General features: G+C 40.7%; 2 protein-coding genes across 2 annotated transcripts in view; one reads left to right on the top strand and one right to left on the bottom strand.

Annotated features, from left to right (window-relative positions):
* mllt1a (MLLT1 super elongation complex subunit a) overlaps window positions 1-8,392 on the top strand; it is a gene marked incomplete at its 5' end in the record, with an annotated part of 13,673 nt that extends 5,281 nt beyond the window's left edge. The window contains 2 exons of the mRNA XM_010780621.1: window positions 2,431-2,502; window positions 2,992-8,392. Of these exons, the coding sequence (XP_010778923.1) occupies window positions 2,431-2,502; window positions 2,992-3,120 (201 nt within the window). The remainder of the gene's footprint in view (window positions 1-2,430; window positions 2,503-2,991) is intronic.
* A 717-nt stretch (window positions 8,393-9,109) lies between these two features.
* On the bottom strand, window positions 9,110-12,362 carry LOC104953650 (long-chain-fatty-acid--CoA ligase ACSBG2-like). The gene is made up of 3 exons (XM_010780620.1): window positions 12,220-12,362; window positions 11,210-11,456; window positions 9,110-10,789 (listed from the first exon to the last, which is right to left on the bottom strand). Exons 1-3 carry the CDS (start codon window positions 12,268-12,270, stop codon window positions 10,671-10,673), a joined length of 417 nt encoding a protein of 138 aa, XP_010778922.1. The 5' UTR covers window positions 12,271-12,362; the 3' UTR covers window positions 9,110-10,670.
* Between the last annotated feature and the right edge of the window lie 546 nt (window positions 12,363-12,908).

Below are 12,908 nucleotides of genomic sequence, written 5' to 3' on the forward strand. Positions count from 1 at the left end.
GGATAAACACAACGTAAACACCTATTTTGGGTTTCTGTAAATCCTATGGCATATATATATATATGTGTCACCCCGTTTTTTCAAAAAGCAGTCGGGTGGTTCAACACGTTCAAGGAGGGTGAATTTTGTCTACTCCGGACATTAAAGAGGATCCAATTATGGAGTTATACTCCTCTGTTTTATTCTTTTCTTCTTTTTTTTTTAGGTCTTTTAGTGATACAAGACTAAAAATTTCTTAAATAAACGTTTAATACCACCTTTTATTCATAAACCAGGTTATTGTCTTCAAGTAGAGTTATGAAACAATTATGGGAAAACACCGTTACTGTCTCCAGTTTGCAAAAGACATTCAGAAGTGTTCCCAAAGTGTGTGACAACGACCCATAAAACCCGGTGAGGAGGTCCGTCTAGAGGAGGATCTCGTCACTACAACCCGACAGCGACACCGTTGGTGTCTGGAAAGTTGAAGGGAGGTTGTCTGAAAGATACCCCAACTCTAGACCCTCTGACCGATCCGTGAGGTCCTGGGAACTTTTACCGAAAAATGCTTCGTTGAGGAAGCACACGGGGGCCCGCCACACAAACCCTAGTAACAGTACGACTATTCTTGGTCTATGCAAAGTACGTTAGAAAGTTCAGAACGGGCTACCTTCGTCCAATCAGTGGAAGTATTAGAGTGCTCTGTACCAGAGGTAAGATAAGTTCACGAGAAATTTCCTACTACAGCTCGAACCACTTGGAACGTCTGTTGTCGGACGCATTACGAGTACTCACAAGAAAGTTGGGGTTCTTAGTCTCATTCCACACCGAAATCGAGAGACCTACGAGACTGGTCGTAAGGGAAAGGAGGAGGTTTGTGCAGATCAACTCAAAATGTTTTTCATATAAAACCAAAGTAGACTGGTACTACTGTTAGGAGGGGTTAGGAGAGACCTAGTAGATATTTACGGAGAGATCGTTTGAAGTTCTGCCGGAGCCTGACACGACCGAGAATTCGTCCCCCTGGTGCCGAGACGTGACGTCCTAAAACTCAGGGGACCGCCACCATCACACAATGAACTACCATCGAAAGCGCGCAATGAAACCAGGGTCGAGAGACGTCCTAAGTAACCTGATCCGAGGAGCACACCAGGACCCTAAAAAACGAGTGGCAGGAAACACTAGTACAACTGGGGTGCCCCACCTCTAGAACGGCACCCTCGGGGTTAGGCTCCCTTCTAATAGTCACCAGAACTTACAGAAAAAGGTAAAAGATATTAACCGAGGTGTCAAAACTAAAGAAGGTGTGGTTCGACCGGACATTGGAATAAGTCTAAGGTCAGGAAGGGTCGGACCCACCGTCTTAGATGTTAATTATTTAATAATCAAACTATTATTATTGAAATGTAAGTATATTTCACACATTTTAATGTTGTTATAGAGTATGATCTCATTATTCGTTAATGAACCTCTATTTAGGGTAAACCTTTAATACAAAAGTTGCAGAAAAAAGTTACTTCCACGATTACGTCACTTCCGCTGCCTAAAACCCAGGAAGTAAACGATCTAGCACAGGGGTGCCCAACCTTTTTTGAACTGAGAGCTACTTTTAAAGTTGCCACTCTGCCGAGATCTACCAGTCCAAATAGAGAGGCATAGCCATTACTGACAGGTAAATACACACTTCTACTTCTAAAACTGACCTTTGTACGATGAATACTTCATAAAATACTGCAGATCCTTTATCTTACCTCTTTCTAATCTACACACATACAAGTATTTAACTGAAGTTACACAACAGTGTTGTTGATAAAGAGTTGGAGTTTATTCACACGTCACATACTACAGTGGGTAATGTTTTCAAGAAACCTTGAACAGTGCTGCCACATATGACACAGGAAAAAAAGAAAAGACTCTGAATCCTTTCTTTGCCATTATATAAAAATAGTGTTGCTACAAAAGTATAAATTAGGCTTACTAATAAGACAACTCAGATCTGAAGCTACACAGGAATCTGCAGCCAAAGTGCAATAAAAAAGACAAAATTAATAGAATCAAACCCTTTTTTTGTTTCATTTTAGTAGAGTATAAAAATAAATGCCTTTTTTAAAATAGGATGCAAGCAACACTAGTTTCTTAACCTGAATTGATAATAGACTATAATCAATTTAAGTTTGCATTCTTATACCATTTTGTACAATGTTCTTATGTTGAACATGAATACATTTCATGTACGTATTTCTTCTTTCATAGCAGTTTTCCTTCATACTTTCTTGCCGTGAGATAGGTCTTAAATTCTATTCAAAGTGGTCTTAAAAAGTCTTGCATTTGAGTTGGTGAAACCTGCAGGAACCCTGAGTAATGCTCATACAGAAGTTTACTTTTCAATCAAGAATGAAAAGCTGTGACCTCTTTAGCTCCTGTTTGACTCTGACCATGCTCACTCTGCAGGCGTACACGGAAGAGCTGGTGGACCTCCACCGCAGACTGATGGCTTTAAGGGAGCGGAACGTCCTGCAGCAGGTGTGTGTTTGAACTTCTTACTGTCCATCACAGGATAAACATCATGCCATACTTCAATAAGTCAAGTTCTAGAAATTGCATTGGAACTACTTATCCAATATAAAAGGAATAAATACAAAATGCATTTTTGAAAAGTGGAGAACCTTGTATGTATATCTGTTGTCTCCTTGCGGGACTTTCAACTTTAATCAATCTATCATTTTTATTTGGTTTATTTATTTGTCTTTTTTATTTTGTCACCTTTTCAGGGTCCAGGCCACGTGAAATACATTAGATTAAAATGATATCAAAGTGAGAAATGTTCTATGTCCCTTCTGATTTCAATCAGACTGTTATGGTGGCCGTGATACAAGCATTAAATTGCTTTCTTTAGAAAGGTTTTGAAAGTTTTGAACTTTTATATGTTGAGTTATTTTCAGCAATATAGTGATCTGATGGACCAGCTTATTTGAAGGTTATTAATGATAACTGATCACTTTCTGCTCTCAGATTGTGAACCTGATCGAGGAGACGGGCCACTTCAACGTGACCAACACCACCTTTGACTTTGACCTCTTTTCACTGGACGAGTCCACCGTCCGCAAACTACAGAGCTACCTGGAGGCAACGGCCACGTGACAGGAAGTGGGAACTGGTGTGGATGGAGGCGGCGGAGGTAGACGCGCCACCATCTCCTCTTTTTAAGGAGAGGAGGAGCAACCACATCACGTCGCAGCTGTTTCACAGGCCTGACTGAACCACCGAACAACTACCACACAAACAGAAACACGCGAACAAACACAAGCACACATGAAGACACACCGCCTTCACGTGACGCTGGGGGGGGAACTGAAGGAGGAGGAGGAGCGGAGCGGCTGAACTCCGCCTACAGTCAGGATATCAACTACTCTATATTACTGAGCCTGTGCAAAGCTGTGGTATGCACCCCACACCCCCTCCTGCACTCCCGCCTCTGCAAACCCAATACTTCCCCTCCTCCTCCTCCTCTTCCTCCCCCTTCACACGCACACTCCTTACTCGGCAGAACACTTCAGTCCCCTTCCCCCTGCCGTCAGCTGGAGCTCATTTCTCTCTCCACATACTCTTTAAGTCGAGTGTGTGTTGACTGTGCAGTGTGTGGGTGTGCGTGCATTCGATCGCTGCTGAGGGTTAGGAGGAGATGTTGTCTTTGTGGTACCGACTTCTCTCTTTTTGGAAAGCTTGAGCACAAACAACAGTCAGTTTGCCGCTTTCACACCAGGCCAAACACGCACACATTCAGGTCATCTTTTACTTTAACCCTCCCCACCCGATAACATTTTTTAAGAAGTATATAAATCATGAATAAATACTATATTGTAGTTGTAAGCAGATATAGGTAAGTCAACTATAACTTTTTTATTTTGTTTTTTAACTGATAATGAATGAGCACTATAGAAAAATACAAACCATTGACAGCTACTGTTTCTTAATGAACACTTTAAATGCTGCTTATAACCACATTGCAGGGTGTTATAAACCTTTTAAGTCTTTGCAGTTATTATAAATCGTAAAGGGGGGGTTAAACTAAATTGGTACCCAGAATTTGTCTCTGTTCCTATCACTGTACACATAACACTGAGACGTGTGCTGTGTGTGAGTCTTTCCTGCATGAGGTTTCTGTTGTCTGAACACATGTTCTGTTGAGTTTCTCCTCTACTTCCTCACACTGAAAGCTGAGCCTTGACCTCCTACCAATGCCCCCCCCCGCTCCCTCTGAAGCCCCCTCACCTCATCCCTCCTCCCTGTTTCTCAAATTGGCGTGCATGAAAGGGCTCGACTGCTCGCGGCCAGAGCAGTGGAGGATCACTCCTGAATTGCCTTCTAAGTGGTGGGTAGGGGAGGGTGGGAAGGGGGTTTAAAAAGCCGTGAAAAAGTAGCCATACTTGTCTCCCAGAATCCAAAAATAAGAAAAAAATTAATAGGGGCCACGCCTTTTTACATTTTATTTTTCTACAAGTGTGTTTTGTGTATTTATTCCCAGACCGCGGTTAAGATAACCTGTGAGCTATGAATGTATATCGCTTTTACTTTTCTACGGCTAGCAACAGCCCCACTCTAGTGCCTTTTTCTGCGACTTGCAGTGTGAGGGGGGGTGTGCACTCTGTTAGCCATGGTCACACAGATTGAAACCCCCCCGCCCCAAATACCCCCCTCGGGGAAACAAGTGTTAAAAGGGATGCCTGAAAATCCAGTATTGTCTTAACGGCTTCCATCCCTGCTTCTCCTTCTCCAGTGTCTTTATAGGCTGTTGTCCTTTTAGCACTGACTGCTATATCTCCCTGATGGTGGTCTTCATGTTTTCATCTTCCTGCTTTGTGAGATTAGGTTCAGTGTTTTGAAGAGGTCTGCGTGGTAGTTGATCACATTCATTAGCTCTAGTAACGGTTGCTTCAGCTTTCTCGTGTGTTTTGTGAGACGGTTGTCGTTGAATAGGGTCGGGGTTCCCTCTTCAAGCTGTTGGAAGAATTAGAAATACGGGTGAAGTGTTTGATACTAAGTTACCAGGAACTTGAAGAGCATTCACAAAGGGTCGTGTAGGCAGAAACATAAGCTAAAGAAAACCTTCCTTGTGTTTTCTTTCCCTAAATATCTGAAATGGATATCTCAGAGGCCTGAAACATGAAGTAAGTTCAGAGTTCTGGCCGATAACTTTAACCAAGCGGACAGTCTCACAAAGCTGGCTCACTGTAAACGATTAGTAATACCGAGCACAAAGCAACATGTTTACTCATCAGTAAACTCACTTAGCTTTATATGCTAACTAAAGAAGACATTTAAGGTATGACTCTAGCACAAACACAAATTAGTTGAAATGGACCCTGATCATGAGTCAAGAGAAAAACTCCCTAATGGTATCTTAATTTTAACAAGTTGTATTCTCAAATGGAAAATTAGCTTCTAGAAGACTGTGAACTAATGTTGAGTCTTTTATGACACATTATCACACCTATGTAGCGGACACTTTCCAAAGGAAGTAAAACTGGTGAGATCATCTTTTACATCTTTAGTTTATTTGCTGTGGATACATAGAGTTTAATATATCTTGTGCACTGATTTCAAACAATTTAAACTGAATTTGCACTGACAGGATCCAAGTTTCAGGTATCCATATGTTTAACCTCTTCAAATATACAGCTGCCAGCCAGCCAACTCCTTGATTTGCTGTGGCCGTAGAATCATGAGCAATCATTTGAGATAAATGTCCTTCTCGTGTACACATGGTACTCTTCAGCTTTTTGCATTAGACAGTGTTACTTATAAATTAGTTTTTCATCGACAAACACTGAAGCACAAATGACCATTATCTATTTCTTATCACTCTTGAACATGTTAATAATGGAGTTGATAAAGAAAAGAGAATAAAGCCAATACAATAATGCCCACTTTTAGCCATGGTCTATTACATTTAGTAGTTGATTATTGCATTATTTGAGCATTATTCTTTACTAATGTTATATATGTAAATATTGTTACATCTACTGTACATTTTTATATCTTTTTCTTAAGTCACTGAATATAACTTTTTGCTACTGCACTGACAACATTTCCAAAAAGGAGATCTCCACAGTTTGTGCTAAAATACTGACTTGTTGTTACACATAATGTGGGTGAACAGAGCCAGCTTTTTGAGACCGGTTTCCAGGATCCCCAGTGTTTTTGGGAAGCCAGAAAACACCCAAAGAAAGCCAATGAGGTGAGCTTGCTTCTTGATTCAGGCCCCTGGTGTGTTAGTTCCTGTGGCCCCTTTAGGCTTCACACACACACACACACACACACACACACACACACACACACACTGGTACAAACCTTCACTGAGGGATTCCCTCCCTCCTTACCGACAGTGTTTTTATTCTGACGCTTCGATAGCTTTAATACTTCTCTCTCTTTTTCTGTTGCCTGCTCATCATGTACACACTCCCTCACTGTAAACGCCGTCTGAACACAGAAAATGTCTCAAAAATGGAAAAATAACCTGGATTCCTGCCGCCTTATGTGCCCTGCAGTAACCCCCCTGCCCTCACTTCTTCCCCGGCCCCACTCTCCTTTTCTCTAGGTGTGCCTCTGACAACTGAACTTCCGTGAGGCCGTAATTACTGAGAATGAACTTTGCAACTTGTGTGAGTGCGTTTGCATCTGCGAGTGTGTTTGTCAGCGACGGGAGAGATTTTAAAAAGCGACCTTCCTGTCCTCTCCTCTGTGCATCGATGTGGGAACTTTAAAGTCCTCGTTCATGAACTCTGACCTTTGACCGGGCACTCTTTCAGTCCCCTGCGGTGGTTGAGAAGGGGAGGTAACGTGGGGACTCGAGAGAAGCCCCACTGTCTGCCCACAGTCAATGTTTTATTTATGGACCTCTGCACTTTTGGCTGTGATGACTTCAGTACTTACGTAGTTACCTGAACTGTATTTTTAAGGATTTTATACAATATTTACATGCAATACGATATGAATTGATTCTTTTTTTCATTTGCCAACCTTTCTTCGTTTGTTTCTTATTTAATTGTCTTTAATTTGGCATGATTTGTCACTATTATTCACAACCAAACATGCCTGTTGGATCTATTTTAGGCGTCAAACGTTATGGGGGAAGTCTCCGGTATGTTTTTGTGTGTCAGGATTCTGATGACAGCTGAACACCAAGAAACAGGTGTAGGAAAACTTTTGCTGGATGAGCTCAACTTTATCACCTCTTCTTCCAGTAGGGAAAACTGAACCAGAACATGGACAAGAGGAGTAAAAACACTTTGGTTCAGGGAACTGAAAATGTATTTTTTCTGCCTCATGTCCTGTCAACTCATTCATTGTTTTTACCAGAAACGGTCACCTAATGTAGTTATGTTATGATAACTTGAAGCCTGAAGAAACACATCATAGGAAACAATAGAGTTGTGAAGTGGGGGGGAGCTCTGTTTTGCTCTGCCTTTCGTTTTTACCGCACAGTGTTGCTTTGTTTTAGCATTGAACTCTTCCGATTCAGTAATTTAGTCTATATCTGGTTGATTAAGTACAACTCCCAAGGAGCATTGAGGCAAGAATCATGTAATCACCAAGTTTAAAATCTGTCACATTCCTCGATTTTACATTCTGCTGTTTAACTCTGTTCACTATACATTGTGTAGTCACTAATACATACATTTGGCAAATATGGCGTGTGCTTCTGATTGGCTCCTTCTCCATGGCAAAGAGTGCGGAGGCTCATGGGTGGAGTAATTTTTAGGAACTTTCCGCCAAGCCATAGACTCCTTTTGTCTCAGAAACTTCTAGAAATTGTAACATTTATGATCAGTACATTATCCGGAAGAGTTCTATGTTGGGCAATACTGAGGGTGTAAATAAAGAAAAAGGGGAAGCGAAACCCTTCAGGTCCCTCTCACTCAGCAACTCTGTGCAGGTCTGTGGGAGTGTGGCATCATTTCAGCTGAGACAATATTATATATAATACATGTATAATACAGCAAAGGTAGAATATCTACTGTGTGGATCTTTAAAGGTGGAGGACTTTTTTTTTTTTGCAAATATGTGGAGGGGGGGGGCGGCATGTGCAGACGGGATGTTTCCTGTGTCAGTGGTCGTCATGATGTGTCTGTGACAGGGGCACAGGGTTGCCTGTATTTATAAAGGTTTGATTTTTTTAACTGGGGGTAAAGGGGGGAGGGTGGAGTCCGAAATGTGTTCCATATATGTGGTCCAAGCAGAACAAATGAACTGGATGTGCAGAACAATTTGGTATTTTTTGAAAATAAAGACTTTGCATTACAATGCCACCATGTGGCCATATGATGCAAGTTGTTAACAAGGAAAAACATGTTATTTTAATGTTGTTTTTTATTTCGAAATCATATTATTAATAAAGTCATTAAGTACTGTTGCTCCTGTGTGTGTCTGGTCCTCATTGACCCCTCAGTGACCCGGTCATGGCCGAGTGCATGGGTCATGTAAAGGTCGTGTGGTGGTCACTGCAGTCTGAGGGGTGAAAAGGGCACGCAGTGGGCCGGGCCTAATGCCTAATGCCTATGATGCATTGCCCATCTATCGAGGAAGTGTCACTACAGGGAGGGAGGGTTGATCAATAAATTGTGCTCTGTGACGCAGCTCTGCACGGAGCAAAAGGAAAGTGAGTTTTTACCGCTCATACCGAGTCATCTGTCTCTTTAATGTCGTGTGATAGACCATGGGGAACAAAGGTACACATTCATATTTAGAATTTCTGAACAGATGTTTTGACGATCTTTTGTTTTATTTAAATAGTGAATATCGAATCAAATCAAATGTATCAATACAAACATTAACTATATTGCAAAAACATTAATGAAAATGCTTTTGAGTTATTTGATTAGTCCATTAGTAAATCAACAACTGTTTTAGTCTCTTTATTGAAAGAAAATGCCTAAAACTCACTGGAAAAACATAATGGATTTTTTACATTTGTTGACTTGTTATAATAGGCCTAATTGATGAATACAATTATTTGAAATTGCAATGTAACATTACATATAGAGCTCTATAGTATGTTAGTTTCCTGGTGAAATATCCCTTTATTTTTAACTTGAACATTTAACAAATATGTACAAATTAACTTGGAAAGTGTTTTTGAATTTTCACTTTATTGGAATTGACTTGGACCCTTATTACCTAAACATCAAATGGAGCCTTTTCAACCTGTTGTATGAAGGTCGGCTGAACACACATGCTTCTAATCAGACATTTTGACTTGTAGCAGGACAAGCACAGTACTATACTTACTAATAACTTAACTACAATTCCGTCCAGGAAGATGAACAGACCATGTGTTTTCATTTAGCTTGTAGCCGGCAGTATAAGTAAGTCACTTTTATTTTTCTGCAAATTCAAAGAAGTCTTGTCGAAGCAATTCCAGACATTGTGCTCAATCAACTTTTATTCTGACAGAAACATTCACATGTCTGTTGACAGAAACAGGCCTGCATCCTTTTTTCTGTAGCTTCATGCAGATTTCCATCTTTTTCAACCCTGATATTAACAACAGCTCTTTCGGGTCAGGTAACTCAGACACACTGAATCACTGTCATTTCCTTAGTTTGTTGTTTACCCTGAACTTCATGAGAACCATAACCTTCACTAATTCGAGTGCTACCAATAACTTTGCTTATTATATACACAATTCATTTATATACAAGGTATTTTACTTTTGCTTTGAAGACGTAAGTAATGTCTTCAAAGAGGCTGAAGATATGTGGTCAAAACATGTTGACGAGTGATGATGCATAAGGGATGCCACAGACAAGTTGATATATTGGCCATAAAGCTACATGTGATCTAATTTATGTACATTTTTAAGTCCAGGTGCACTTGTTTGAGTCCCAAAAACTATTCATGCGAGTTCTGCACTGCTGGAAAATGTAAACTCAAATCAAGCGATGGATGACGATGAAGGCAAAAATATATTTACAATATTTCACAAAAAATCAAAGCAGGACTACACACAGAGGGACTGATGGAAAACATTTCCACAGAACCAGGCAGGTGTGTAACGATCTGCATCGAGTAAGCAAGCAGAACAGAATCTGACATCACAGTTACAAAAGGCAAGAGATATGGCTTCAATGACGTGTTTTCACAGCACGAGAACATTTGGATGCTTAGTTCTGAGATAGATTTCAACACCACGTTTGGTTACTGCAGCTTCCTTTGCAGAAAACAAAATTAAACATAAGATGCATAAAAAAACACCACGTGCATGTAGGCAAGTAAACATTTAGAGATGATTGTTGGATCACAAATGCTGTTCTTTCTAGACATTTTTCTTCATGTGAAGCTCATTTGGAACATGTAAACTTTGGCAAACCCAAAAATAAATTAAGAAATATGCTGAAACACAATTTAAACTTCATTTTTTTGATTCTGTCATTTCATCTTAAGTAACGCAGTGCAATAAACACATTTTCCTACATAAAGCCACTGCTACTCCATCTGCTCTGTATTACTGTTCACCTCAGTAAGACAAACAGTAGACGTCAGCTTATTGATACCGTCTTCAGATATTTCACAATAGCTTCTCCTGTCGGCTATTCTTTTTGTACAACACCCACAAATGTAAACAGAGACAGAACGACAACAATTTAAGGCAAACTAAAGGACGGGGGACTCAGACAGGCGGAGGAGCAGCTCTATTTGGGGGGTAGCGGGTTGTCGGGGGTCGTTGGAGTCGCCAGCTCCTTGTAAAAGTTCTCAATCTGCTCCTTGTACATCTTCACCACCACCGGCCGCTTCAGCTTCATGGTCGGGCCTGTGGACGAAGGAATGTATTGTTAAAACACTTAAAAGAAGAGCATGTGGCTACTTAAAACTTTGTGTTTTAGTCTAAACCCGGCCGTAAGGATTCATGCTCAGAGTTGAGCACACAGACATTTCAACACTCTTCTAAAATATTTCCCCCACAATATTATGGTTAAAACACTTCTATGAATGCCACATGTTATAACATTCAGAATAAGAAAAAACTTGGATGTCAAATTAAAGTTTCCTCAGCAATTCTGATATAAAATGAACCTTTTGACTGTTGATTATAGATGCGTAGATTAGTGACTAGAGCAAACCATATATAACAACAGTTTTTTAAAATGTGGTTTCCAACTTAGAAGCCATAAGGTGATTATTGTGGTAGGAAAATAACAATCCCTGATTAAAGACCACCTGCCCCACTCACCCAGCTCTCCTCCTGGAAGCGAGAAATCCCGATCCAGAGTTATCCACTTCTGAATGCGCTGAGCGTTGGAGCATGCTTTCTCGTTCACTCGGTTGATTCCCTCCTGAATGGCGGCGTGGACCAACCGGTCCCGCCCGCCTGTGACCTCAGAGACTCGTGTGGCGTTGCTGCCCAGCCGCCTGCAGAGCTCCACAGCCTCTGGAGTCAGCTCGTCCTCTGGCTCCCCCGAGTCTGCGTTCAACTGGCACTGGGGAGTCAAACATTTGAAAAAAGTTATTGCCGAACGTTTACAATTGTTTGGCTACACAAGCATGCAGTTCTTTAATGCCCACTAGATGGCAGAATCTGAAAGGAAATCGATAATATGGCTGAGCTTCACTTTTAACAGATGATCCTTTGTTATCAGATAAGACCGATATATTGACTCTGATAAAAAAGGTGTAAAGATAGGATGTTTACGGGGCTTAGATACAGTGTTGCTGACAAGATACATCTTCAGTCTGTACCTGATACCTTTGACTGTGTTCCACAGCCTGTTATCTACAGCTTCTTTACTCACTACAGTGCCCTGCCGTCGTCTAGTTCAAATGTGATTAAAGCTCCAGAAACATAATCAAGCTTGCTGTAAAGTCTACACCTGGAGCGAGATGTATAAAGCACACACATCCACAAAAAACATGTATTATAACAAACGTATAAAAGTATGTGCACCTTACAGTAAAACATTGCTCAGGTTGTTTGAACAATAATTAAACCAATACAAATGGCTGTCCAAACAATGTTGTGTAAAAAGGAAAAAGTGTATTTCTAATTTGAAAGGATATGATCATTTTATTTACACTCAAGCCATCAGTTCCCTGTCTACGATCTTTTAAATTCATCCTTAAATATAAAGTCTGTTTTTAAGGAGCTCTATAAAGTTTACATGATTAACTGTAGAGTTTAAAGTAAGGATTGTGCACCCAGTTCCACAAATGCATCGTGCCTCAGGTCTCAGTTTAAAGACTCACCTTAATGGTGAGCAGCATGGACAGAAACTTCTTCTTGTCTCCGATCAGCATGGCGTTACTAATGAGCGGCACAGCCTCCTTCACCGCGTCCTCGATAGGAACCGGAGGGATGTTCTCGCCTCCTGCCGTGATGATCAGCTCTAAAAGTCAATGCAAAGAAACACAAAGGTTAAGTAACAGGCAGGTTTATTCATCAGAGACACATGAAAAATGTTCCTAAAGCTAACAGCAGGGTTCATACACTTTTTCACCAATGATTTTCAATGACTTCTCAATGACCTTTACCTAATTTTCCATGACCAAAAAAAAATGACCACTGAAAATTGTTTATTTTAACATGGAACAGGAAAATAAGGTCTGCATATGAAACATGTTTTGCCTATCTAAAACAAATCAAATAGTAGGCTTACTAGCTTCTGGATGCAAACTCATCAGGTATGANCCTAATTTTCCATGACCAAAAAAAATTCCCACTGAAAATTGTTTATTTTAACATAGAACAGGAAAATAAGGTCTGCATATGAAACATGTTGTGCCTATCTACAACAAATCAAATAGTAGGCTTACTAGCTTCTACACGCTGAAGCAACTGTAGTCAGGGATGCAAACTCATCAGGTATGAAAAAGGTGACAAGCATCCAAGCATCCGAGCCCCCGGCCCCCCCACCCCACCCCACGGAATATCGGCT

The sequence above is a fragment of the Notothenia coriiceps genome, unplaced genomic scaffold (genome assembly GCF_000735185.1).
Source record: "Notothenia coriiceps isolate Sejong01 unplaced genomic scaffold, NC01 NC01_scaffold00022043, whole genome shotgun sequence".
NCBI classification, from domain to species: Eukaryota; Metazoa; Chordata; class Actinopteri; order Perciformes; family Nototheniidae; genus Notothenia; species Notothenia coriiceps.